This window comes from Leopardus geoffroyi, chromosome A3, assembly GCF_018350155.1.
Source record: "Leopardus geoffroyi isolate Oge1 chromosome A3, O.geoffroyi_Oge1_pat1.0, whole genome shotgun sequence".
Taxonomy (NCBI): Eukaryota; Metazoa; Chordata; class Mammalia; order Carnivora; family Felidae; genus Leopardus; species Leopardus geoffroyi.
The window spans coordinates 65,313,667-65,341,408 of record NC_059336.1 but is presented as its reverse complement, the minus strand read 5'-3'; the positions used below and the strand labels follow the sequence as shown (position 1 = coordinate 65,341,408).

Sequence of the window (27,742 nt, the reverse complement as noted above, 5' to 3'; positions counted from 1 at the left end):
ATAGAGAAGGTCTGCCCACTCCTTCACAGGCTGGAAGATATTTGCTTGCTTTATATCTTTTTCAGATATCTTGTGGTTAGCATATAGAAATGCAACTGATTTCTGTATGTTGGTTTTATATCCTGCAACCTTACTGAATTCATTGATTAGCTCGAACAGTTGCACTTTTTGGTAAAGTCCTTAGGAGTTTCTACATATAAGGTCATAATATCTGAGAACAGAGACAATTTTTTTCCTTTCCAATTTGGATGTCTTTTATTTCTTTTTCTTGCTAAGCTGTTCTGGATAGAAGTTCCAGTACTATGCTGAATAGGAGTGTTGAGAGCAGACACCCTTGTCTTGCTCCTGCCCTTAAAGGAAAAGCTTTCAACCTTTCGCCATTGAGTATAATGTCAGCTGTGGGGTTGTCATATATGGCCTTTATTGTATTGGGGTACATTCCTTCTATCCCCAATTTATTGAGAGTTTTTATCATAAAAGGAGGTTGTATTTTGTCAAATGCTTATTTTGCATCTATTGAGATGATCATATGATTTTTATCTTTCATTCTGTTAATGTGGTGTATCACATTTAATGATTTGCGTATGTTGAACCATTCTTGCATCCCAGGGATACACCCAATTTGATCATGGTTTATGATCCTTTTATTTATTTATTTATTTATTTATTTATTTATTAATATAATTTATTGTCAAATTGGCTATCATACAGTGTGTAAAGTGTGCTCTTGATTTTTGGGGTAGATTCCCATGGTTCATCACTTATATTCAACACCCAGTGCTCATCCCAACAATTGCCCTCCTCAATGCCCATAACCCATTTCCCCCTCTCCCCTGCCTCTCCCTCATCAACCCTGTTTGTTCTCTGTATTCAAGAGTCTCTTATGGTTTGCCTCCCTCCCTCTCGGTAACTATTTTTTTCCCCTTCTGCTCTCCCATGGTCTTCTGTTAAGTTTCTTCTCAAGATCCACATATGAGTGAAAACATATGATATCTATCCTCTGACTGACTTATTTCACTCAGCATAATACCCTCCAGTTCCATCCACATTACTCCAAATGACATAATTTCATTCTTTCTCATTGCCAGGTAGTATTCCATGGTATGTATAAACCACATCTTCTTTATCCATTCATCAGTTGATGGGCATTTAGGCTCTTTCCATAATTTGGTTATCGTTGATAGTGCTGATATAAATATTGGGGTACATGTGCCCCTATGCATCAGCACTCCTGTATCCTTTGGGTAAATTCCTAGCAGTGCTATTGCTGGGTCATAGGGTAGTTCTATTTTTAATTTTTTGAGGAACCTCCACACTGTTTTCCAGAGCGGTTGCACCAGTTTGCATTCCCACCAACAGTGCAAGAGGGTTCCCATTTCTCCACATCCTCGCCAGCATCTGTAGTTTCCTGAGTTGTTCATGTTCACCACTCTGACCTATGATCCTTTTAATGAGCTATTGAATTTGGTTTGCTAATATTTTATTGTGAATTTTTGCATCTGTATTAATCAGGAACATTGGCCTGTAGTTTTCTTTTTTTGCAGTGTTCTTAGCTGGCTTTGGTAGCAGGGTAATTCTGGCTATGTAAAATGAGTTTGGAAGTGTTCCCTCCTCTTCCATTGTTTGGAAGAGTTTGCGAAGGATTGGGATTAATTCTTTAAATGTTTGGCAGAATTCATCAGGGGAACCATCTGGTTCTGGACTTTTCTTGGGAGGTTTTTGATTACTGATTCAGTCTTGTATTCAGGTTGTATGTTTTTATAAATTTATTCTTTTGTTCCTGGTTGTCTAATTTATCAGCATATAATTATTTCTACTAGACTTTTTGATCCTTTCTATTTCTATGGTATCAGTTGTAATGTGTTTTCTTTCATTTATGATTTTATTTGAATCTTCTTTTTCTTAGTTTAGGTAAAGGTTTGTCAATTTTGTTTATCTTTTCAAAAAAAAAAAAACCAGCTTAGTTTTGTTGAATTTCCTTAAAATAGCTATTTAGAATTCTTCATCAAGTAAATTATAGATCTCCAAGTTATTGAGATCAGTTACTAGATTACTGTGACCCTTTGGTGGTATCACGTTTCCTTGATTTTTCATGTTTCTTGAAGTTTTGCATTGCTGTCTTGGCATTTGAAGTAGTAATCACCTTCTCCAGTGTTTACTAACCTTTCCAAACTCATATATATATATATATATATATATATATATATATATATATATATACACATATATATATGTATATACGTATATACATATATATACATATATATATATGTGTGTGTGTATATATATATATATATATATATATATATATTTTTTTTTTTTTTTTTTTTTTTTTTTTTTTTTTCCCCGAAAGTATGCTGGAACCTCTCTGCTGGAAAGCTGGAAGCCTTCCACAAATGCTATCTCATCCACAAGTGATTGTCTGAGACAACGTTTTCCAAGGCTCCCAGAACATGGTCAGGAAGGGTTGGAACTGGTTCATAGGTTACTGTAGGGTCCACAGCTGGGACAGAAGTTTGTATGTCCATTACCTGACACATATGTGGGTGATACTCCTCCCACACTCCTTAGTGTATGGTGTTGGATCCCTCAGCTTCCAAAAAGGCACTTTTGTCCAAGGATGGATGCCAAATTGTTGTTGTGGGATGGGACATGATGAGGGATGTTTTATTTAGCCCATGATGCTGATGTCACCGAGCTGGAAAATATTTGCACACAAAAGCCAGGTCCTCATCAGACTTTCCTACTTGAGACAAAAACACCTCAAGTGCATTCCACACATGACAGGGCTTCACACCCTAGTGCCTTCCTGAGTGTCCTTCTTGGGACACACTTAAGTTTGTTAAAGTGTGTGCCTTAGTCATCTATTGCCATGAAGCAAATTACCTAATGTTTAGTTGCTTAAAGTTACAAGTGTTCCCTCGTATCATTTCTGAGGGATCATCAAGTGCTCATCTTGTATCATTTCTGAGTGTACAATTTGGTGATTTTTAACATATTCACAAAATTATGCAACTATCACTACTATCATTACTGTGTAATTCCAGAACATTTTCGTCATTCCAAAAAGAATTGGACAGGAACCCAGGAATGACTTAGGTGGGTGGTTCTGGCTCTGCTCTTTCATTAAGTCCCAATCAAGAATCAGTCATTTGAAGGCTTGACTGGACCAGCAGGATCTGCTCCTAAGAAGGTTCATTCACATAGCTGGTAAGTTCCTTCTGGTTTCTAGCAGGAGGCCTCCATTCTTGAAGGCCCTAGTTCCTTACCATGTGGACCTCTCCATAGGGCTACTTGAGTATCACCAAACATGGCAGCCTGCTTCCTTCAGATATAGTGATCCAAGAGAGAGAGCAAGAGGGAAGCCACAACATGTTTTATGTCCTAATATCAGAATGACATACTATTACTTCCTCCTTATTCTATAGAAACAAGTTATTAAGCACAACCTACACTCGAGGAGGGAAATTTGGCTTCACCTTTGAGGGCACCAGCATCAAATAGCTTGTGGACACAATTTAAAACCATCAGTGAGTTTTTCTAAGCTGGTCACAATGGCCACGATGGAGTAGAATCTGTGCAGTTTGCTGTCAGGTTATCACATCCCTTGATCTGGACTTTTCATCTTTTTTTTTTTTTAAGATTTTATTTTTAAGTAATCTCTATACCCAATGTGGGGCTTGAATTTACAATCCCAAGATCAAGAGTTGCATGCTCTACTAACTAAGCCAGCCAGGTGCCCTTGTACTTTTTATCTTTTCTTAATGCAAGTATGGTTCAGTGGTCAGGCACACAGGCCCTAGGGTCAGATAAACTGGGTTCAAAGCCTGGCTCTCCCTTTCCTAGTGGAGTGCTCTCGGACAAATAACTTCAGGTTCCCTTTCTGTAAAATGAAGAAAATAGCTATTAGCAAAGTTTTTGTGATGATCCTGGGAATACTTGACTCAATTTCAATGTCTTCAAGTGTCGATGAAACTCAAGACAGCATATTTTCTTTTTTTATTTTAAGACCCATTAGCAGACATTCCCCATCGCCCCATTCCAATTACCCTGCCAACCAACAATGTATTTTCTGCCTGTATTCGTTTGCCTACTCTGGACATTTCATATAAGCAGAACCATATAATATGTGGTCTTTTGTGTCTGTCTTCTTTCATTTAGGATCATGTTTTTAAGATTCAGCCATACTGTAGTATATATCAGTACTTCATTCCCTTTAACAGCTGGATAATATTCCATTGTATAAATGTGCTACATTTTATTTACCCTTTCATCAACTGATGGTCAGTTGGGTCATTTCCACTTCTTGCTTATTATACATAGTGCTGCTATGAACATTCATGTGTAAGTTTTTATATGAATACATCTTTGATTTCTCGGGGGTATATATCTAGGGTGGAATTGCTAGATCCTATGTTTAACTTTTTGAGGAACCTCCAAACTGTTAGAAATAGAGGAGTTCAAGGACAAATTTATTAAATTTCCTTTTACTGATTTCAGAGATTGGTTTTTTTCCCCAGTAGAATGATTTTATTTGATTTATCAATGAACACGTTGTGTGGAATCGCCAGCTTGATTGGAACTAGGTGGAAATCGAATCCACATTTCTTCATCACTTCCATGAAGATTTCATGAAAGACAGCAGACACTTTGCTTACTTACATAAACAAACTCTAGATCTTCCAAATTCTCCAGGTTATAGTTAAAATATATATAGTTATATATAATGTAATCACAACCAGGTTTAATTAAAATGTAACTCACTGGAACAAAGTTAGGAAATAATAAATGTAATCTCTTCATTTTAGAGAAAGAAAAGTAAGATGAAGCGACATGCCCAAGGTCACTACGCAGTGTCAGAGACAGGATTTGAATCAAGTTCCATTTTTCCCCGGGTTATGCTTGTTGTTCTTTTCTTCTTTTTTGAGGGGGAGAATCTTTTTTTGTTTGAGTGTGGTTGACACACAATGCATGTTTGTTGTTCTTTATAGGTCACTCAGGGCATAGGTGAAGGGAACAGTCACCTGACTGTTGACAGGGTATAACCATTTAGTTCGCTGGCAAAGTAAGCCATCACTTTAGACGCCTAGATGGCATAAGCTAGGCATAAAATTTCCAGCGAACCTATTCTGGGCCTCCCTAATTACCTCTTTTTCTTTAAATTACAAAAAAAAAAGTATGACATTTTTACTTTTTAAATGCTAACAAACTATCTTTTTATTAAAAACATTTTTTTTAATGTCTATTTTTTTTGAGAGAGACAGAATGCGAGCAGGGGAGGGGCAGAGACAGAGGGAGACATAGAATCTGAAGAGGCTCCAGGCTCTGGGCTGTCAGCACAGAGCCCAATGTGGGGCTCGAACCCGTGAACCACAAGATCATGACCTGAGCCAAAGTTGGACACTTAACCGATTGAGCCACCCAGGAACCCCTAAACTATCTTTTTAATAATATATTATAAAAGTTTTGTGAATGAGAAACTTTACAAATCTGTATATAGCATAATCTACATTTTCGCCTTTTGTAAACACCTTTCATACCATCCCCAGTCACCTTTTCTTTCCTTTGTATTTCACAGTAATTCCCAAGAATGATTTTGTTACATCTGTGTGTTGTTACATCTGTGTTTAGTTGTGATTTGTCTTTGTGCACACTCAGACACTTTAACTTCTGTAAAAGGACTCAATATCATCTTCGATTTTTTTTTTTCTTTTATGGCAAACTTAAGTCTTTCTTCATGATATTTGTTCTACACTTTCCAATTTGAATATCTTTATCCATGGAGAAGAAACACAATAAGCATCACTGGGTTTTCTTCTCCAGTCCTCTGCAGCTTATTCGTGATCTTTTCCAAAGAGTGTCCTGTTCTTTCCCTTTTCACTTTCTGACATAGGACATACTCATTAAAGACTACTTTTCACAGTGCTCCCACATTAAAAACGAGAACAAAATGCCTTAGATATTGATACGAAATAAGCTCCAGGAAATATTGTTAAGTGAAGCAAGCATGGTACAAATAATAAATGTAGGCCACTATCTTTTGTGTAAAATTTTAAAAAATATATAGACCATATTTCATTGGTTCTAAAATGCACAGGTTTTCACATTTTTGATGTCTTTGAAATTAGAATTCATTGTACAATCGACACCAAGACATAGTTTAATTGGCAGGGCTTTAAAAAATCTTTTGTAGTATTATAATAATATACCATATTTATAGTATATATAATAAATAGTATATACAGTATATATAAACATAATATTTGCATCTTATATGCAATTAATGGCATCCTAGGTTTGATAAAATATATTATTTCAATTGATTGCATACGCAAAAATTTTCCCTAGGAGGATTTGCAAGAAATCAGTGACACAGGTTGCTCATAGGGATGGGTATTAAGTGGTTGGGGAACAGAGGTGATAATTTCTATTACATTCCTTTTCATATGTTTTGCATTTTGAATCCCATAACTATGTTGACAAATAAAATGTTAGAATCATAAATTCAAATTTAAAAAATGCAATTGGAGGGGTGCCTGGGTGGCTTAATCAGCTGAGCATCTGACTCTTAATTTCGGCTCAGGTCATGATCCCAGGGTCATGGGACTCTGCATTGGGAACCGCACTGAGCGTGCAGCCTGCTTGAGATTCTCTCTCTCTTTCCCTCCCTCCCTCTGCTCCTCTCCCCTGCTCACACACTCTCTCTTCCTTTCTAAAGTAAAAAATTAAAAAAATCAAAAATCAAAATCAAAAAGTCACCTGGACATGAGTCGACACCACTGCTTCATTCAGATCTGTACAGTTTTGTGTTTGTTCCTAGTAATGACAGACGAGCACTGTGAAGGATGGGCTGTGCCTGCATGCATCACTCTTCATCCAGAGTCCAGCACTGTGCCCGGCCAGCTACTAACTCCAGCAGACATCACTCCTTTTTCCCAGGATTTTTGTCACTTGTAAATCATCAACTAGATATTTGCTGGTTAAAATTAAGTTCAATATAGCTATTTCCCTCATTGCTTCCTTGACAGTTCTACTGATGAATCTGTCCCATAAGGCAAGGCATAAATATATCAGATGTTCTGTTTTTGTTAGACTTTGACTTCCAGAAGAACCACCTAGCAGCATCTAGATGAGTGAGGAGGGAAATATCTTGAAAAGAAAAAGAAAAACATTTTAATTGGCACCAGTGCACTTGGCAACAACTGGGATACCACGATAGCTCATACATGGTGTTTGCTAAATAAACCAGGAAGCAACTGCAGTGAATGACTCGAAGATGTTGGCAGTTATGCCATTAAAACAGCACTGCTGACTCATTCCTGTTGATGATGATATTTAGAAATGCAAAGATCCACTTCCCAGACCACACTGAATGTCTTATACACACAAAACGTAGTATTAAATCTCAAGTAGGCAAAATCAATCGTAGCAATCCTGAGTGGCAAAGAATAACTGATAACCAGTGTTGAAGAGGTGAGATGATACCAGGACTATTGTGAAAATAACTCAAAAGAGTTTAACACAGAAGTAAAATTTTTAGGGTCAGAACTTTTAAGCTTGACAGAGATGGGAGCTGGTTGGGTGAGGATAAGAGCGGGAGCCAGGTGGTTGCCATCAATTACTGATGGCATTTGTGTTCCTTGTTGTAGGCAGGCTGGTGCGGAGTAAAGCAAGCTTAATGTCCCAGCAGTGAAATGAACAATTCTCAGTGGTTTGTGTTTTCGGTTACAAATACACCACTTCCTAGAATTAGGACAGACCTAACTTTATATAAATTTATTTTTTAATAAGATTGATTGTTTAATGTGCAACTAACATAGAACATTTCCACATGATGAAAACTTTTCAGATCTTACTCTCTTAGTAACGTTCAAATATACAGTATTGTTAACTACAGTCATTATTTGTACATTACATCCCTAGAACTTGTTTATCTTGTAACTGGAAGTTTTAACTATTTTATGAAATAGCCTACAGACATTTTTTAAGGCATTATTTTTAATATATTTTTAAAATATGTACTCTTACTTATCCAGACTCTGTCTCTCTGGACTCTAGTTCATTCAGTTTATTTATCGGGAGATTATTTAAAATATTTACAACACTAAAAAATTATTTTGGGGTAATTTGTTTTGTAGCAATAGGTAACTAATACATAAAGGTCTAGTTGAAGTAGGCATATAACTATATATTTTTTTAGTTCTTGAGGTTTGTGGTACATATATTTAATTGTGTTCTGTATTTGGGGTGAATTAAGCTTTCTAAGCTTCAGTTCCATCATCTTAAAATAGGGATAAATATATCACCTATTTGCTTTAAAGTTACTTTTAAAACAAACAAAGTATATACTTAGCAGAGTATCTTACAAATATCAAGCAATCTGTAAGTGTAAGCTATTTTCAATTAATAAACTACACCATGATAGTTAGTGTGGCTAGTAGGAACTGAATATCTGGTCTTCCTTTTGGAAGGGCATGTTTAAGGTTAAGCCTCGTAAAACACTATATTTAGAAACCATACGGCCACAGCTCAGTCTTCTAACTTCCTTTTTTAAGATTATTTGTTTGTTTGTTTGTTTAAAGAGCATGTGCAGGGGAGGGGCAGAGAGAGAGAGAATCCAAGCAGGCTCGGTGCTGTCAATACAGAGCCTGACTCAGGGCTCTGATCCCATGAACCATGAGCTCAGGACCTGAGCCAAAATCAAGAATCAAATGCTCAACTGACTGAGCCACCCAGGCACCCCATCTAACTTTCTTAAATCAAGTGCCCAGTAAGAATTAGACCAATCTTTTTGTAATGCATAGATACCCCATCTGGTCACCTGGTGTTCTCATACACGTGTAGATACCAGCTTAAACTCATTAAATTGGGATCCTGGGGGCTAGTGGGTGGAAATCAGCATTTAAAAAGAGCTCTGCTGGTGATTCTCATGTATATTGAAGTTTGGGAAACACTAGTTAATAATTTCTAGAAAGAGGTTTGAAAGTTTTGGGAATTATAGACCTGCGTCTTTTAACTGACAAAAGCTTGTGGCAGAAAGCTATAGATGGCCCTTATATACGCAATACCTATTTCTCCTTTTTTTTCCTTAAGCTTTTATTTTTAGGTCATCTCCACACCCAACGTGGAGCTTGAACTCACAACCCAAGATCAAGACTCTTGTGCTCCACTGGCTGAGCCAGATAGGCACCCCTTTGGTACCTACTTCTGCTAAACTCTCTAAGTTGCAGGATCCAGCAGGAGTTTCTTGGTAAACTATTTGGATTTTCTTATATTCAGATCATGGTCCAGTCTAACCAAAATATTCAGTAATGCTGTATGAACATTATGGTTTAGCTAACTTTCCACATTATTTGCTAAAGCTTGTGGGTACCACCTTCTCAATTTTAAAGCATTCTTTTAGGGTGATCATCTTTCAGTGTGAAACTAGGTCATTTTTTTCCTCCAAACAATGTTTTCTGTATGTGGTAATGTTGGTTGCAGGAAAATTCATGTATGTAAAAATGTTGGTGGTTTTGATAACATCTATTAGCTAGCTTCTTGAAGAACATTTGGCTGTGGCAGAGTTTTCTTTGTGGTTAGAGAAGAAATCAGTTTTCTGCGTGCTATTATGCTGGCAACTGTCTGTGCTAACTTATGACTCTTAAAGCTAAGTGTCATATTTGATAAAGGAATAGTATGCACAATATATAAAGAACTCTCATGATACACAAATCAAAAAACCCAATGAAAAACTGTGAAAATATTTTAACAAACACTTCACCAAAGAAGATATATGGGTGGCAAATAAACACATTACTAATAAACACCATTAGTCATTAAGAAAATGCAAATTAAAGCTCTAATGAGATACTCCTACACACCTATTAGAGGGTAGAAAAAAAAGAAATAAAGAAAAAACAAACTAACTGTATAATATCAAGTCCTGGCAAGGGTGTGGAGATCTCATGCATTGCTGGTGGGAATGCAAAATGGTACAGCCACTTTAGAAAATAATTTAGTAGTCTCATAAAACTAAATATTTACCACATGACCCAACAATCCTGTTCATAGGTTATTTACCTACCCAAGAAAATGAAAATATATGTTCACACAAAACACCTGTACATGAATGTTCATAGCAGCATTAAAAATAGCCAAAAAGTGGAAAAAACTAGATGTTCATCAACTATTGAATGGAAAAACAAACTGTGGTACATTCACAACGGACTGCTAACCGGCAATAAAAAACCCTATTGATATATGAAACAACATGGATTAATCTCAAATACAGTATCCTAAGTGAAAGAAACCAGACTCAAATGGCTACTTACTGCATGATTCCATTTATATGACAATCTGGAAATGGTAAAATTATTGAGACAGAAAACAGATGAATGGTTGCAGGGGCTGATGGGGAGGAGGCTGACTACAAAGGGGCATTTTTTTTAGGTCATGGAAATATTTTATATCTTGATTGTGGTGGTGGTTACATGACCGTATGTGTTTGTCAGAATACAATAGTTAGGTTTTACTCTATGTAAATTATACTAAAAAACATGATTAAAAAAAAAAAGTCAGGTGCACAAATGTGGACATAGACTGATCTGACACACAGTGCTTTTTTGAATTTGAATTCCAGTTAGTGTGTGAGGCTTCCAGTATTAAAACTCTGACAACAGGCATTCTGAATAAGTATTTCTAGCAGGCATTTTGTGGGATAGTTCCAGCTTCTTAAGCTGTTAAGATGGACCAACGGTGCTAGAAGCAAAACCTAGGTCTGATGTAGAGTCTCCAGACCTGGCTCCCTATGGTGAGGAACAAAATAAATCTGGCCCCAAGATGCTGCCTTTCATCCCTTCCCTGCAACCCAACCAGCCATGCCATCATCAGGATCCTAATGACTCTTGTGGGGTTTCTCTGCTTAGATCTCAGGTTATTTAATGGATATTTTAGGCCTTTGAGGGGGTCCCTGGACACTACGTGAGGATCAAAAGCTCATCAGGAGAAAATTGTACAATATGTTTGCTCATGAATGCAACTGACTGAGCCAGTGAATTTGCCAGTCAGGTGATGAGCAGAACAGTGGACCTTGCAATAGATATAGTATTTCATCTATTATTCAGGTATTTTTTTGTCTTAATTTTGCTTTTAATTTCATTCATTACAAAATACCTTGAGGGTTTGTAAAAAAAAAAAAAAGTAAGTGGGACAAAACACTGGAAATCTCAGTTTTCAGCTAAAACAGAAATTATATTTTAGTTCAACATGTATGTCCTATGATTTTACTTCATGTAAGATAAATGTATTTAATTCCTTTGAATCACGCCTGAATATCCATTTCCTAGAAAACTCTACAATTAATTTTCTCAGGCTTAACTGATGGCTCTTCAAGATCCATTCAATATTTTATCAAAACTCAGGATTTTAATCCATTGAATCTATTTTCTTTTACACAAAAAACTGACATACTTATCTGTGCTAGAACAATGTCCTCAGACTAGACTAGCCCTTCGGAATTATGCTGCTGTTCCCAGACTGAAAAAGTAATAGGAAAGGCGAAGTTTGGGAACCCATTCACCAGCCTGGTCTAGCTCTCTTAACAAGAAACCCCTTTGCCCCTTTCACGAAGATGGCGCCGAAGGCGAAGAAGGAAGCCCCTGCCCCTCCCAAAGCCGAAGCCAAAGCAAAGGCTTTGAAGGCCAAGAAAGCAGTGCTGAAAGGCATCCACAGTCATAAAAAAAAGAAAATCCGCACATCACCTACATTCCGACCATCCAAGACACTGCGTCTCCGAAGACAGCCCGAATAGCCTTGAGAGAGTGCCCCCAGGAAAAACAAGCTTGACCATTATGCCATCATCAAGTTCCCCGTGACTACGGAGTCAGCCACGAAGAAAATAGACAACAACACTCTTGTGTTCATTGAGGATGTCAAGGCCAACAAGCACCAGATCAAACAGGCTGTGAAGAAGCTCTATGACATTGACATGGCCAAGGTCAACATTCTGATCAGGCCCAATGGAGAAAAGAAAGCATATGTTTGACTGGCTCCTGACTATGATGCTTTGGATGTTGCCAACAAAACTGGGATCATCTAAACTGAGTCTAGCTGGCTAAATCTAAATTTTTTCATCATAAAAAAAAAAAAGAAAAAGAAAAAAGAAACCCCTTTCTCATTTGGAAAACACAGGCCATCCCCTCTCTGCTTAATAATCATTTATATTTTGCAGGAAACATCTAAGTTCATGGCTGAATTATTGAGAGAAGCTCACTGAAGCCAATGAGTTTCAGTATGAGGAATGAGAGCTGCTAGAAGTAGGAAAGTGGATGGGTGAGGCTTATACGCAAATTCATGAAATAGGGCTTAGTTTCATTTTGTGCTTCTCTAATCTGAAACACTCATCTGCTTTTGCCAGGTGATTAACTCTAAGGGATAAAAAGTTTGAACTTCCATAAGTACACTTGAGTTTTTATTTATTTTTTTAACATTTACTTATTTTTGAGAGACAGAGCATGAACAGGGGAGGGGTAGAGAGAGAGGGAGATACGGAATCAGAAGCAGGTCCCAGGCTCTGAGCTGTTAGCACATAGCCCAACACAGGGCTTGAACCCATTAACTACAAGATCATGACCTGAGCCAAAGTCAGACGCTTAACCAACTGAACCACCCAGGTGCCCCTACACTTGAGTTTTTAAATGGTAACTCACTGGTGGCAAGAACTTTAGATTACTTTCATAGTGCGAGGAAAGATGTATTTTTTTTTACAGGCACATTCTTTGGGCCACGCACTAGTCTACTATTTTATTAAGTACTTATTATTTGTCAAGCATTATTGGGCACTATGTGGGTGGAGGGAAAAGTTAGAGAAGGAGAGACCAAAATGACTAAGACTTATTTCCAAGGCTTAGATCCAAGTACCTTACAATTTAGCGGGTGCAAAATATAGTGCATCTTTATTAAGAATTTTTGTTCCCATGGAACTTTGATTAGTTTGAAGTCAAGGGAGAGAAGAGCCTTGTTGTATCCCAGGTGGGTAGATAGCACTTTATTTAGTGTATTTAGAGATTCAACAGTTCCTGAGCATCTCAAAGATTCAGTCTTGCACTGGCCAATGTAACAGATAAGGAAAGATCTTTGCTTTGAGTGGAGGTATATGCAGGTCTTTCAGAGTACTAGGTTTAGATCCAGATCTGCAATTTAATAGCTGATGTGACTTTGGATGAGTTATTTAACTTCTCCATACCTTGGTATTCTCATCTATAAAAACAGGATAATAGCAGTATCTCATTGAGCTGTTATGTGAGTTAAATACACACATACATGTAAAAACTTAATTTAATGCTTGGCATAGGGTAGATGATCAATGAATATAAGTCATTACTATTATTACAGTCTCCTTGGGGAGACAGAACCATAGGGAAAGGACTTGAAAACACAGATAATAACGTATAAGTGATCACATACCAAGGAATATCATATGAATAGCTACATGCTTTGCAGCAATAAAATAAATAGCCTCCAAAACATGTTTCATTACTCCAAAACTCTGTTGCAATAAGTCTCAGGTGAGCATCCAGATTATTCCAGGCTAAAGTCATGAATTTTTTGAAATTCAGCACTTAAGGTGCAAAAGTAAACAATAGATTGGGCAAGGACCTGGAGAGAAAAGGCAGTCTTTGTGGTGGGGCCTGGTTTATACTTAGTGATTATAAATTTCCCTTGACAGCTTTTAGTGGGAGTGGCTGTCTTGCAAAATTCCAAGAGAAATGTTTTCTGGACAGTCTTACTTATCTTTGGAGCAGGTTGCCACCTGCATTACTTTCAGAGGACACCACCCCAGCTTTTATTTTTCCCAGATGTCTGATGTCTAAAACCTTACAGGTTATTTACTTTCACTTACTAATCATTTTTCTTCCCCAGTTGAAAGGCAAACATCTCTGATGGAGGAGTCAAGATCCAACACTCCACTGTCCAATCCTTATACTCATTCTCACTTTACCACTGTGGCTACTTTGATATACAACCTAACCCTTGAATCCAGACTGTCTTGTATGGATCTCTGTCTCTTACAACTGTATATATTCTCCAGTCTTGTTTGTAAATTCCTCCAGGGTAGAAATTATGGCAAAAGATTTTGCAAAATACTGGTTTATCTTGACCGTTTTTACTTCCTACCTTAAACATGTATAGCACAATTCAACATCAAAAATAGGTGAATAGTAAATAGTAAATTATTGTTGATTATTATGGCCTGGTTTCCCTTCCCATAATTCTGGACTATAATGTGTTCTCTAGTATTTTCAGAACTAGAAATTATGGAGCAGACTGTGATTGTAGCAGACAGTTCCAAACCTTCTGCAATCACTGTGAAAGGCAACATAAGACTACAAATTAAGGAGGAAAAAAAAAAAAAAACAAACCAACTCTGAAAAGTCTCAGAAACTGATCCTTACTGACCAAGAATCTTCAGATACAGATGAACAGACTTACTATATTGAAAAAGAGTCCTATTTTCTTCCCATAGCAAACATTATCTAATAAAATTTATGTTTACTTTGGGTGAATCTATAGTTAGCAAGGCCCACTCATAAGGTATTTCAATACCTTGCTTGGCCTTTCAGTACTCAAAACACATGGAAATGAGTCATTAGTATGGAAAGCTGCTCTATATAATCTTCTAAAACAAATCCATGTTTGTTTTCTCTGTAGAGATTTAAAAAAAATTTGTTTTCAGGTAAACTCTATGCCAAATATGGGGGGCTCAAACTTAGGACCCCGAGATCAAGAGTCACATGCTCTACTGACTGAGGTAGCCACGCACCCCAAATCCAGGGTTTTGATCTAACAACAGACTTTATTTCCTAATTTTACGTCTAATTTTGTTGTCTGTTTTTGTGAGTTTAGAATTTAGTGTGTTTGGCAAAAAAAATACATCACCAAAAAACAAGTCATTTTTTCTTTTTACTGAATACTGATTTTGAGAAAATATATTCAAGGTAAAGGGAAAGAATTGCTGGGGAGGCCTTTATAGCTCTTAATTTGGGTTAGTCAAAAAAAAGTGGAGCTTAGGGAATGGCAGCGGGGTTAAAGCTTCTGACTTCAGCTCAGGTCATGATCTCATGGTTGCTGAGTTTGAGCCCCACATCGGCTCACTGCTGTCAGTACAGAGCCTGCTTTGGATCTTCTGTCTCCCTCTCTCTCTGCCCCTCCTCTACTCAGGCTCTCTCTCAAAATATAAACATTTGGGGCACCTGGGTGGCTCAGTCGGTTAAGCATCCAACTCTTGGTTTCCTCCCAAGTCTCAGTCTTCTGCCCCTCTCCTGCTCGTTCTCTCTCTGTCTCTGAAAAATAAATAAACATATATATATATTTATTATATACTTATATATACATAAACATTTTAAAAACAAGATACCTTGGAGTCATTCAAACAAAAAGCAGGAGCTACTTTTGTGTTTTGTGGAAAGGGAAATGGAAATTTGGGATACAGAGGGAAGACTCGCCTAGGACACTGTTATTAGGACTTATAAGTAAGTCATAGCACTCTCCAAGAATCTGAAAATGAAATGGATCAGGGTTTTCCCATTTTTGCCCAAGGTGAGGTATCTGGGACCTGCGTTTACTTTGAGTAAATTAATTGAGTTCTTACCTCTAATATGAAACGGGGTACCTTACCAGGTGAGGGGTAGGATGGAAGGGAGGCCGGGAAAACAAGTTCAAAGACGTAAAAGGATTTGCCCAAGTCTATCAGTAAGTTTCTAAAAGAACCCGGTTTCCAAATCGGTGTACCTGGCAGTACGAGCTGCCTGAGAGACTGAAGCAAGGCAGACGTGACTCTAGGGTTAAACTCCATTAAGGTAGCATGCACCTCAAGGGCTGTGTGAGGGCTTCTCAGAAGAGGCCAACTTTGTGTATTTCCATAAGACTAGAGCAAAACCCTTATCTCGGGGCCTAGGAAATAATGAAACAGGCTAAAAGTATGCTTAAAACACACTGAGCGAAGTTCATTAACGACACTTAAAATTGACTTTAGAAAGAATAAAACTTGCTTCTCCTTTTTCTACTGCAAATTAAAAATAATGCAATGAAAAGAAACATTTTTGACTGAATTTCAAAGAGCAGGATGCAAAGGGTAAGGCGGGTGAGGAGAAAGAGAAAGAACAAGGAGGTGGGTCCGCGTTAACAGCACCTCGGGCTCCACTTCTGGCAGTATCCGGGGAGAGAGAGCTTGTTTCCAGTCCCGCCACACCCCGGGTAGGGCCCCGCCTCAGAGCTCCCGAAGGATCCTCGCCTTAGCCCCGCCTCCGTCCAGCTTGGCTCCATCCCGCTCCGGCGGTCTGAGCTGCTGCCGCGAGTCAGGGAGAAGCGAGGCGGGACTTCCGGCGTTTGAAAAACTTCCGGCGGGAACCGGAAGATGCGGTCACACACAGAATCCCGGGCCTTCTGACTCGCCGGGCGGGAAGGTGAGCTGAGCGTCCGCCTTGGCGGTGTTCCTGCGGGCTCGCGTGAACCCGGTGCCCGGGCTCCGGTAGTTTTGGCGCCATTTAAAAAATTTTAAGCGCTCATTTGGGAAATAACATCCCTTTTTAAAGTGAGAAGTGTCATTACATATTACGGTCTGCCGTCTGTATCTTCTAACCTGCACCCGGAAAACCCCTCCTAGCTGCCGCGTGTCACCTGGCGCGTCTTCTCAGTCAAATCTCAGCTCTTAGCACGTAGGGACAGACATGGGAAAACCCAGGCAAACCTAGCTTGTTTCCACACCTCAAGTTATCGGAGATGGGGGAGGAAGCACCCTTTTTACCATCAGATCATGGCCTTGTCGGCATCATCCGCATCCTCAGCAGCGTGTCTGGCATTTGGAGGCGCTGAATAACTCTTGAGGAAAGGAATGAATGGGAACTCTCTAGGCAACTTTCCTTAAACCTCCCCCGCGCTAGCATGTTATACTATAATGTTTGTGGAATGGGAAACAAGGCTGGTCTTGCTGTTTGGGGCTTTGGATTCTACCTACATAATTAGAACATTCCCTTTGAGTAAACCATCCATCTCCTGGATCTCAGGCTTCTTATTCATTAGAGGGGTGGGGAAGGACTGTCTGATTTCTTAGGATCTTTACAGGTCTGTTACTTCGTATTATGTAGGGATCTTTGCTGACATTCCAAGCACTTCTGTTTGTACCCTTGGGGAAACTTCTTCAGCTGCCTCTTAAAAAGTTCCCCTCTGCTCTTAACATTTCTAATTGTGGTTTTCCCATTTTTAATGTAATATTTATGTGTGTGCAGGTTTCTTCACACCCCCTTCCCGATTTTCGCTCACCCTAATTTAGTGCCTTCTCCCTTAGGACCATCACAGCAACTGATTTTGAATATGCTCTTGTGTCCACAGAGATAAGACAGCGTTGAGAGGGAAAGATCTTAAGCCACTAAGAATAAGAATGTTCTTCTGTACCATCACTTTTTCAAAAAGAAAACAATGAGTGCCATGTGTGATATTGCCTAATAGTTATGGGGAAAAATGTATATTCCTTTATAGAGACCATTTTGTATATATTCTTATGTTCATTTAATACATGTATGTTATAGGGTAGGTATTAAGTGCTAAGCTCTGTGTTATGCAGAAAAAGGCAAATGTGGTTTCTTCCTTCATGGTGTTTACTGCCATGAAGTAAACATGGGGGATGCAGACAATAGACAAGGATAATTCTAGATTATGTTATATAGTACTGTATAAAGGAAATAAATAGGGTCCTATAATAATACTATATTTTGGAAACCCATTTTAGGCCTAAAATGCTGAGCTGTAAGAAATGAGAAAGAGCTAGTCCATTGATAAGCATCGGGAATAGTGTTCCAGACAGAGTGAACCTGAGATGGCAAAGAATCGTGGTTCATTCAGGGACTGAAAGAATGTTGTAACTGGCTGAAGAGCTGCAACAAATGGTAAATGTGGTTAGAAAGACAGACAGGGGGCAGTCCTGTAGGGCATTTTATTTTATTTATTTATTTATTTATTTATTTATTTTTAATTTTTTTTTAACTTTATTTATTTTTGAGACAGAGAGAGACAGAGCATGAACGGGGGAGGGGCAGAGAGAGAGGGAGACACAGAATCGGAAGCAGGCTCCAGGCTCTGAGCCATCAGCCCAGAGCCCGACGCGGGGCTCGAACTCACAGACCGCGAGATCGTGACCTGAGCTGAAGTCGGCCGTTTAACCGACTGAGCCACCCAGGCGCCCCTAGTCCTGTAGGGCATTTTAGAAGGTCATGGTAAAAATATGATTTGATTCTAAGTGGAGGATGGAGTGGGAAGTGGGAATGGTTTTTAAGCATTTTCTAAATGATCTTTTGGGTTCATATGTGGAGAATGGGTAGTAGAGGCAAGAGTGGAAGCAGGGAAGCCAGTTAAGAGGTTATTATAGTCTAGATAAAAGATATGGGGACTAAAGAGATAATAGAAATGTAAGCTGTATTTTGGAGGAAGAATTTATGTTGCTTATTAGTAGACTGGGAGATGACAGGAAAAAAAGATTTGCAAGGCTTTAGCTTAGCAAATGAAACTTTGGAGGATGATAGATGTATTATCTTGGTTGTGGAGATGTGTATACATATTCCAAAACTTACCATGTTTGTACACTTTAAGCATGTATATGATTTATTGTATGTCATTTATAGCTCAGTGAAGCTGTTAAAATTTTTCCAAGGTTCTGGCTTAGCCACCTATTTAGATGGATGATGGTGCCATTTACTGAGATGGGAAAGACTGGTAGGAATGGGTTTTAAGACAAGAAATGGTTATCAAGATTTCATTGTGGGTATGTTACATTTTAGGTAAGTATGAGGCATCTACATAGTTTCTTAGGCAATATGAATAATTTATTATGTAAATCTGAATCTTAGGCAAGACTTGGGTTGGAGGTATTAGGATTGTTAATAAGTAGGTGATACAGATATTTAAAAGCATGGAAATGGATGGAATTTTGGTTAATTGAATGAGTCCTATGATATGAAGATGGGAACTTGGGAGGAGTGGAGTTGGAGAAACATCAGTCATGATGGAGAAACAACAGCTTCTAGAAACATCAGTCTTTAAACTGGAATATGTATACCCTTGGGAGTATACCTGGCATAGGCAGTTTTGAAAAAATAATTTCTAGGTCCTTAGCTTCTATATATACTCTTTCTAGAACTAGTCTGAAACTGGCCTACGTGCTCAAGCATATTCTCCTTCCCCACCTCCCTTTTCAAATTCATATTTTTCTACTTGTCAGAGGATAAGTTTACATCTTACTCATCATTCAATGGTAACATTGCTTCCAGGGTGCCTAATAAAGGGGAATTTGGACATATTTGTTTCGGGAAAGGACAATATTTGTTTCTTTAATGGTTACTCAGAATTTTATGAGATTGCCATGGGTGTGTCTACCCCTATTTTAAACACATTTCTGTTAAAGTGTGGAGTGAGAATTGGTGCATGGTGGTCTGTATGGGAATGTTCTGAATTCCGGTATATTGTAGAATGGAGAGGTGCGAGTAGATGATCTAGTTGGGTTGTTTGTTGGGGGAATTTAGTATCTTCAGGTTTTTATTTTTGGGCTGGTCAGATTCTCCAGAGAAGAGCCTTTCCGTTTTCCTCCCTGGAGAAAAGGTCTAACTAGGAGCTTAGTAGCAGAAGAGGACTGGTGGGGAGGGGTCCTCTTCATTTACTGTTTGGTCTGTATGTTTCTCATGCCCACAACTGTATTTGGTGTCCTGTAGTCTAAAGATGGTTTTATTCTTTCCAGACTTTTTCCCCACGCAGTTGCTTAATAGCATGAAGTGGAGTAGGGCCTCTAGAGATATTTCTTTGCCTCAGACAACTTACACCAGCCCTTAGTCCCTTCATTCTTAGTTCCAAGGTATCAGGTACTGCTTCTTGTGATTTTTTTTGATGATAGTGCAGAATAAATTGGTTTGGTTCTGAAGCACTCCCACTGCTGACTTGGAATTTTAATTTTTATATAGTGAAATCTGTTTCTCTTTTGGCTTTTGAAATTTTGAGTTATGCCTAGGAAAACTTTTCTTCCCCTACCTCCACTCTAAATTATGAAAATGGTCATATTTATTTTCTGTAGTACTTTTGTAGTTTTATTTTTTTTAATGAAATTTTTTTTATTTTAGAGAGAGAGCATGAGTCGGGGAGAGGGGCACAGGGAGAGAGAGAGAGAGAGCTTTTTAAAAAATTTTTATTTATTTTAGCGAGAGAGAGCTCGAGCAGGGAGAGGGGCAGAGAGAGAGAGACAGAGAGAGAGAGAGAGTCTTAAACAGTCTTTATGTTTTGCACAGAGCCTGACTTGGGGCTCAATCTTGTGACCCTGAGAGCATGACTTGAGCCAAAGTTAAGAGTCAGACCCTCAACTGACTGAGCCACCCATGTGCCCCTTGTAGTTTTATTTTATACATTTTATTTTTAATTTATTTTTTATTTTTTGACTATCTCTTTTACATTTATTTTTTAATTATTTTCTTCCCTTTTTTAAAATTTAAATTTTAGGCAACATACAGTACAATATTGGTATCAGGAGAATTCAATGATTCATTATTTATAAACAACATCCAGTGCTCATCACATGTGCCCTTCTTAGTACCCATCACCCATCTAGACCATCTCCTACCCATCTCCCTCCATCAACCTATAGTTTGTTCTCTATTATTAAGAGCCTTTTGTGGTTTGTTTCCCTCTTTTCCCCCTCTTCCCGTATGTTCATCTATTTTTGTTTCTTAAATTCCACATATGAGTGAAATTCTATGGTATTTCTCTTTCTCTGATTGACTTATTTGCTTAGCATAATACATTCTAGCTCCATGTTGTTGCAAATGGCAAGATTTCACTTTTTTGGTGGCCGAGTAATATTCCATTGTGTATATATACCACATCATCTTTATCCATTCATTAGTCAGTGGACATTTGGGCTCTCTCCTTAGTTTGGCTATTGTTGATAATGCTGCTCTAAACATTGGGGTGCATGTACCCCTTCAAATCTGTATTTTGGTTTTTATCTTTTAGGTAAATACCTAATAGTTCAGTTGCTGGATCATAGGGTAGTTCTATTTTTAGTTGCTTTTTTTTTTTTTTTTTTTTTTTTTGAGGAACCTCCATACTGTTCTCCAGAGTGGCTGCACCAGTTTGCATTCCCAGCAACGGTGAAGAGGGTTCCCCTTTCTCTGCATCCTTGCCGACACCTGTTATTTCTTGTGTTGTTAATTTTAGCCATTCTGACAGGTGTAGGGTAGTATCTCATTATTGTTTTGATTTGTATTTTCCTGATGATGAGTGGTGTTGAGCATCTTTTCATGTGTCTGTTAGCCATCTGGATGTCTTCTTTGGAAAAATGTCTCCTCATGTCTTCTGCCTATTTCTTAACTTGTTTTTTGGATGTTGACTTTGGTAAGTTCTTTGTAGATTTTTGGATACTAACCCGATATCAGATATGCTTTTTGCAAATATCTTCTCCTATTGTGTAGGCTTCCTTTTAGTTTTGTTGATTGTTTTCTTCACTGTGCAGACTTTTATCTTTATGAAGTCCCATTAGTTCATGTATACTTTTGTTTCCCTTGCCTTGAGTGATATGTCTGGTAAGACGTTGCAGCGGCTGAGGTTAAAGAGGTTGCTGCCTGTGTTCTCCTCTAGGATTTTGATGGTTTCCTAGCTCACATTTAGGTCTTTCATCCATTTTGAATTTATTTTTATGTATGGTGTAAGAAAGTGGTCCAGTTTCATTCTTCTGCGTGTCGCTGTCCAGTTTTCTCAACACCATTTGTTGAAAGATTTGTCTTTTTTTCTATTGGATATTCTTTTCCTGCTTTGTTGAAGATTGATTGACCATATAGTTGTGGGTCCATTTCTGGGTTTTCTATTCTGTTCCGTTGATCTTTGTGTCTGTTTTTTGTGCTGGTACTATATTGTCTTGATGATTACGGCTTTGTAATATAGCTTGAAATCCAGAATTGTGATACTTCCAGTTTTGTTCTTCTTTTTCAAAATTGCTTTGGCTATTTGGGGTCTTTTGAGGTTCTGTACTAATTTTAGGATTGTTTGTTTTAGCTCTGAGAAATATTTTGCACGTTTTAAATTATTAGTTGTGTGGAATATATTTTTGTTCAGGGTATGGCAGTAGGACTTAAATATTTGTTTTCCTCCAGAAGGATAGCTTGTTGTCTTAATACAACTTTTTGAACAACTCATTTCTGCCCTGATTTGAACTGGCACCCCATGATACACTAACTTTTTCTGTTTGTGTTTTTGTTTTGTTGTAGTCAAGTTCATATAACATAGAAATCAAAAGTTACCTATTCCTTTATGACCAGTATCTAGAAACACTTATTTGAAGAAGGCTGACTGGTATAAGCGTACAGTGCCACAAAGGGAGGTGAAGGAAAAGATGGAAGATTATCCTGTCCACTTCCTGGAGACTGTTTTCCTTTTGTTCTCCTGGTTTACTCTGGGTGTGCTCTTGACTAATCTGCAACTACTGGACTGAATTGAGCTAAAGAGCCGAGGGCACGTGTATGCTTTTGTGACAACCCCTTTGTATTTCTATGAAGTATTCCTTCTTCTTCTAAGTGGAAGTTAGAACTGGAGGCATTGTAACATGACTGGTTAAAGGGTTCCAAGCACGTCAGAGTCTAATGTAGATTTTAGGGTTTGACATAGACTCTTTAGGTAATAAAATTTATTAGCTAAAGTAAATTTGCTGACTTCGTATATTGTAGGATGTCTCTGGTTATTTTTCTCCGTGTTTTGAAGAGCTGGTAACTATTTCTAGTGACATTAGTGATTATTTTTTATTTTCCAATAAGTCTTTTATTTAAATACCATAAACTAAGGGAATAGATGTTCTTGTTTTAAGAATAACGTGGCTGCCTTTTCAATCCATCAACATTTATTTGACTGTCAACTTTATAGATAGGCCTTTATATTGTAAGAAGATATAAAAGTGGGAAAATACTTCTTATCCTTAAAATAGTTTGATAAAGGACTTTATAATTTGCTGTCTGATAAAACATCTAATAGTGCTTGCGGTATATTCATGCGTGTAACTCTAAAAAAACCTAAAAGTTGTCACCCTACCGGAGCTTACATCTTTCCAAAGGTGGCCCACATTCCTCAGGCTTTTGAAACCATTGGAAGGCTGTTAGCTGCTCTTATATTTGGCAGCCTCATAGGAGGGGAAACCGGTGTTTGGGCTTTTGAATACTTCTCATTTTTTTTTCCTGTGGCATTTTTTTTTAACAGCGGAGCTATTGGAGTGTTAGTTTTGAGTGGCACATCGCTTTGTAGACAACGTAAGTGATCAGTTATTCAGGTGATTCACATCATGCTGATTTTATCTTCTGTTTCTTCCAGATGTCATCATTGCCAAGAAGAGCAAAAGTCAAGGTCCAGACTGTGGTATCCAAAGATGAATTCTCTTCCTTCTCAGAGTTGTAAGCATATTGGTTTCCTATGGGGTTGGGAGAATGATGTATATTTTAAGGACAAATGCATTTTGTCACTTACTAATGTAAGTCATTTGGGTTGAGGAAGACTGTTGTCTTTTTCATTCATTCACGGGACAAATATTTATTGAACTCATGTTGTGTACCAGGCTCTGTTTCGGTGTTGGTGTTCAACTATTGAACAAGGAGAGAGAAAGTAACCAAGTGTATACCATGATATTTACACTAGAGTGTAAGCTCCATGAGAGCAGGGAGTTTTTTTATATCACTTCAGAACAGGGTTTCTCAAAATCAGCACTATTGACCAGATAATTCTTTGCTGTGGAGACTGTCTTTTGTATTGTAGGATGTAGTAGAGACCAGGAATGCTGGTCTCTACTAACTAGTGCCAAAAGGATCTTCCCAGTTTGATAAAATTGTCCCAGTTGTGACCATCAAAAATGTCTCCAGACATTGCCGGATGTTCCCCAGGGGGATAAAATTGTCCTCAGTTGAGAGCCTCTGCTTTAGAGCACTGTACTATATGTGCCCTGAAGTTATTTGTTAAATAGTGACTGATAAATATTAGGCAGTAATAAGTACTCTAAAAGAACACTAAACAGGGCAAGGGATAGCATGGTGAGTGTTCTGATCAGGAACCATCTTGGATACAGTATTCAGGAAACTTCTTTTGGAGGATGTGGCAAGAGATCTAAATGAGATTTGGAAGTAACAACTTGCAAGGATACGGGGATGGGTGTTCCACGTGGAAGGAGCAGCAAGTGCAAAGACCCCGAGGCAGGAATGAGTTTGGTGTGTTTAGGCAACAGCAAGACAAGGGTGGCCAGACAAGAGTCACCAAGGCTGAGAGTGACTAGAAATGAGATTGGAATGGATGGGACCTAATAGGCCTTGACAAGGTGTCGGCATCTTATTTTGAAGTTGTCTAACTGGACCAACCTGAGTTTGCTCTTAGGTGAGTCACAGATACACCAGGTGGAGTTGTCATACAAAGTAAACTTGATTTGCAACAAGTAAGGAAATCACTGGGAATATCTTGCAAAGCTGTGACTCCCCAAAAGAGGGTGAATAGGTACCTTTCGTTTAGGGTTAGGATGACAAGAGAAGCCTTGTCATTGTATGTGGAGGTGGGCATAAGGTCACACATGCACCTTAAGGAAACATGCCCATACATACATTGCATGTTATGTAAGTGAGGCTTGTGGCCCTCCTTGGGTGGAGGTTTTAGTATTATAACAAGGTAAAGGTAATTGCTGGACATTTCAGGGGTCACCCTAAGGTCTGTCTGTGCAGGTGTGAGTCAGGTTTAGCTCAAAGGGACTGGGTGGTCTGGCCCTGCAAGAGGTCTTGTCAGGGAAGTCCCATCACCTGAAGGGTGGTTTTGGGTTTCATTTGCCTGATTTAAGGGATAAGTTGCCAGAAAGAAGAACTTAAAGGAAAATGTAAGACGGGAAAGATGTTAGTATAAGCAAGTGGGCAGTAAAGGTTAGGTCTTGGGGTCTAGCTGGTGACAGGGGGTTGGGAAGCCATTGGAAGGTTTGGGCAGGGATGTGACATGATCCAGTTTACATTTGTAAAAGATCATTCTGGTTTCTTGGTGGAGAGCAGACTGTAGGGGAGCAAGAATGGAAGCAGGGATCAGTTAAGGAGATTATTGTAGAAGTCTAGGGTCCTGGAAGTGAACGTGGTGAGAAGTGGTCTAATTTGGGATATATATATATATTTATTTATTTAAGTTTATTTAGTTATTTTGAGAAAGAGAGAGAGTGAGTGAGCTGGAGAGGGGCAGAGAGGGAGAGAGAATCCCAAGCAGGCTCCACGAAGTGGTCAGTGCATGGAGCCCGATGCGGGGCTTGAATTCACTAACCATGGGATCATGACTAGAGCCGAAGTCGGATGCTTAACTGATTGAGCCACCCAGGCACCCTGGTGCTGGCTTTTTATGTAATTTAGGATGTTTCCTACAGCTATTTCCCACTCTTTACATTGGTTTGAGGAACTTCATTTAAATTAATTTGATTACCACTTAGGAAATTGTTAAAGTGCTTTTCATTGGTATAATAGCAAACCTCACAGACTGTGGTGTGACACCACCCAGTAACTTGCGTTAGGTAATGAATGATTTCCTCTGTCTTGAGTGTGTGTGTGTGTGTGTGTGTGTGTGCGTGCGCGTGTGCACGCGCGCACACGCCTGTGGGTGCATGCGCTGTATAGGTGAGAGGGGAATGGAGACACCTGTGATTCATTGCATATCCGGACTGTTTTTACATTGGCCTTTGATCAACTCTTGTTTCAGTACTTAGCAATATGTATTCATAGCTTGTACTCACATCATTCCGTTTTATATTAAACACCTCCTACCTTATTCTTTTTTCAAGAAGCATGTCTTTTTGCTTTTAACATTTGGCTTCATTTTTCCTTCATTTTCTATCAATTTACTCCTAGATCATCTGCCTCTGAAGAAGATGACAAGGAAGATAGTGCCTGGGAGCCCCAAAAGAAAGTGCCCAGAAGTCGTAAGCAGCCTATTCCCAAGGAATGCAAACCAAAGAGGGTGCGACGGGTAAAGAAGACCACCCTACAGATCAGTGATGGCTCGGAAGGTGTGGCTGTTAAGGAGGAGCTGGTAGGTGCTTTAGTTAGATGGAGAGAACACTGCAGTGCTTTCCTAACTGGCAACGCTACTTTCTCCTAACAGAGAGAAGGATGAAGCACGTAGATGACAAAACTTCTAGGGCAGTGGTATTCTGTGCCATGGGCCTTAATAGTATTTATCATCAGATCCACTGTATTGGAATGGAAAGGGTATTAATCAACTGACATATTTTTTGCTATAAGCAAACACTATATCTCTACCAATCTGGATTTAAAAAAAAAGCCAAAAAATAAGTTATAGACTTTATTGCATTACAAAAAAATTAATGCATCTCCAAAATCATTCTCTGTGATATTCCTTTAAATAACTGCTTCCATAGTACTTTTGAAAGAATACTCTTTTAATATGTAACAGAAGCCTGACTTTCCAGGGACATATTTATTATGTCTGGTTGGGGACATTACATTGTACTTTCCTGTGCCCTTGGATAGGGCTTTTATTTAAATCAGTCTTTTCTCCTATTATCCTCTGTTTCTTCATCTTTGCATACAAGCTTTTCACTGAACACACTTTTAATGGGCGAATGGGCATTACCTATAGCTGAGAAAGTATTGACTTATATCATCTCGTTGGCAGAATTTGGAGGTTTTTTCATTAAGCATGGCATGGCTTTACTTAAAGGTAGCTTGATTGCCTAACCTATGAAATATCTCTTAGTTCAGTGGTTGTTGGTATTAGAGTCATAAACCCTTTGAGAATCTGATAAAAGTTATGAACGCTCTCTTCCCATGCCTGTCTTCTAAATTTTAAAGTATGGTTCAAGAAGTTACAGTTTAAGAAACCTTGTCATGGTGATTTCTTGATCCTTCCAATGATGCTCAGTTATATGTGTATAAGGGGAAAAGAGAATTCAAATAGTCTCTCACTTAAGAAACATTCTGGGGAGCACCCGGGTGGTTCTGTCAGTGAAGCGTCCGACTTCGGCTCAGGGCATGATCTTGCCATCCATGAGTTCGAGCTCCGTGTTGGGCTCTGTGCTGATACCTCGGAGCCTGGAGCCTGCTTCGGATTCTGTGTCTCCTTCTCTCTCTGTTCCTCCCCCGCTCACACTCTGTCTCTCTCTCTCAAAAATAAACAGAGATTAAAAAAAATTACATTTAAAATAAGAAACATTCTGGGAAGTTTTTAGAATGTCTTCCAGAATTGTCAAAATTCACATGTTTTATACCTCAGTGAAAGTACTTTTAGCATGTTAGAAGATTTCATTTCATTGGATTTGGCATTTTGCTCCTCTAGCCACCACCAAACAAAGTAATTGAAAACCTTATTTTGGGTCGAGCTAGAATTGGTAGCCTGCTGATAACTTTACTAAAGTTTACTAAACATCATAGACAAAATTCATCATTATTTAGAGTCTTCCTCTCTGTGTTGCTGGCATTGACCAACCCATTGGCCACTCCTCTTTGTTTTTTGAAGACTTTAGCTCAGCTCCTACTTCACATCTCTCTTTGCCACCTTCTGCCATTGTTTGTAGTGATTTCCCCTCCACTGGGATGAGCTCCCTAATGCCCTATGTTCCTGGTTCTTTGACCTCCTCATCTCCAGGGACTGTTTCGTCTTCTCTGCCTCTATCACCCCTCTCATGAACTCAGCCTGAATCCTGTCATCATTAGAAACTGTTACCACT

At 38.6% G+C, this 27,742-nt stretch overlaps 1 protein-coding gene and 1 pseudogene across 9 annotated transcripts in view; both read left to right on the top strand.

Annotated features, from left to right (window-relative positions):
• Positions 1-11,604: 11,604 nt before the first annotated feature.
• Positions 11,605-12,094, top strand: LOC123580732 (annotated as a pseudogene).
• Positions 12,095-16,369: 4,275 nt separating this feature from the next.
• The window catches only part of SRBD1 (S1 RNA binding domain 1), a 228,274-nt gene continuing 216,901 nt past the window's right edge, over positions 16,370-27,742 (top strand). For 7 of the 9 annotated variants that reach the window (XR_006703435.1, XM_045445920.1, XM_045445922.1 and 4 more), the window contains exons 1-3: positions 16,370-16,445; positions 23,368-23,447; positions 25,905-26,085. Coding sequence is in view for 7 of the 9 variants with exons in the window: in XM_045445920.1 (XP_045301876.1) it covers positions 23,368-23,447; positions 25,905-26,085 (261 nt within the window). In the remaining 2 variants the exon portion in view is untranslated. Of the gene's footprint in view, positions 16,511-23,367; positions 23,448-25,904; positions 26,086-27,742 lie in introns of those variants that run through there. The other 2 variants (XM_045445924.1, XM_045445926.1) reach the window with 2 other exon arrangements.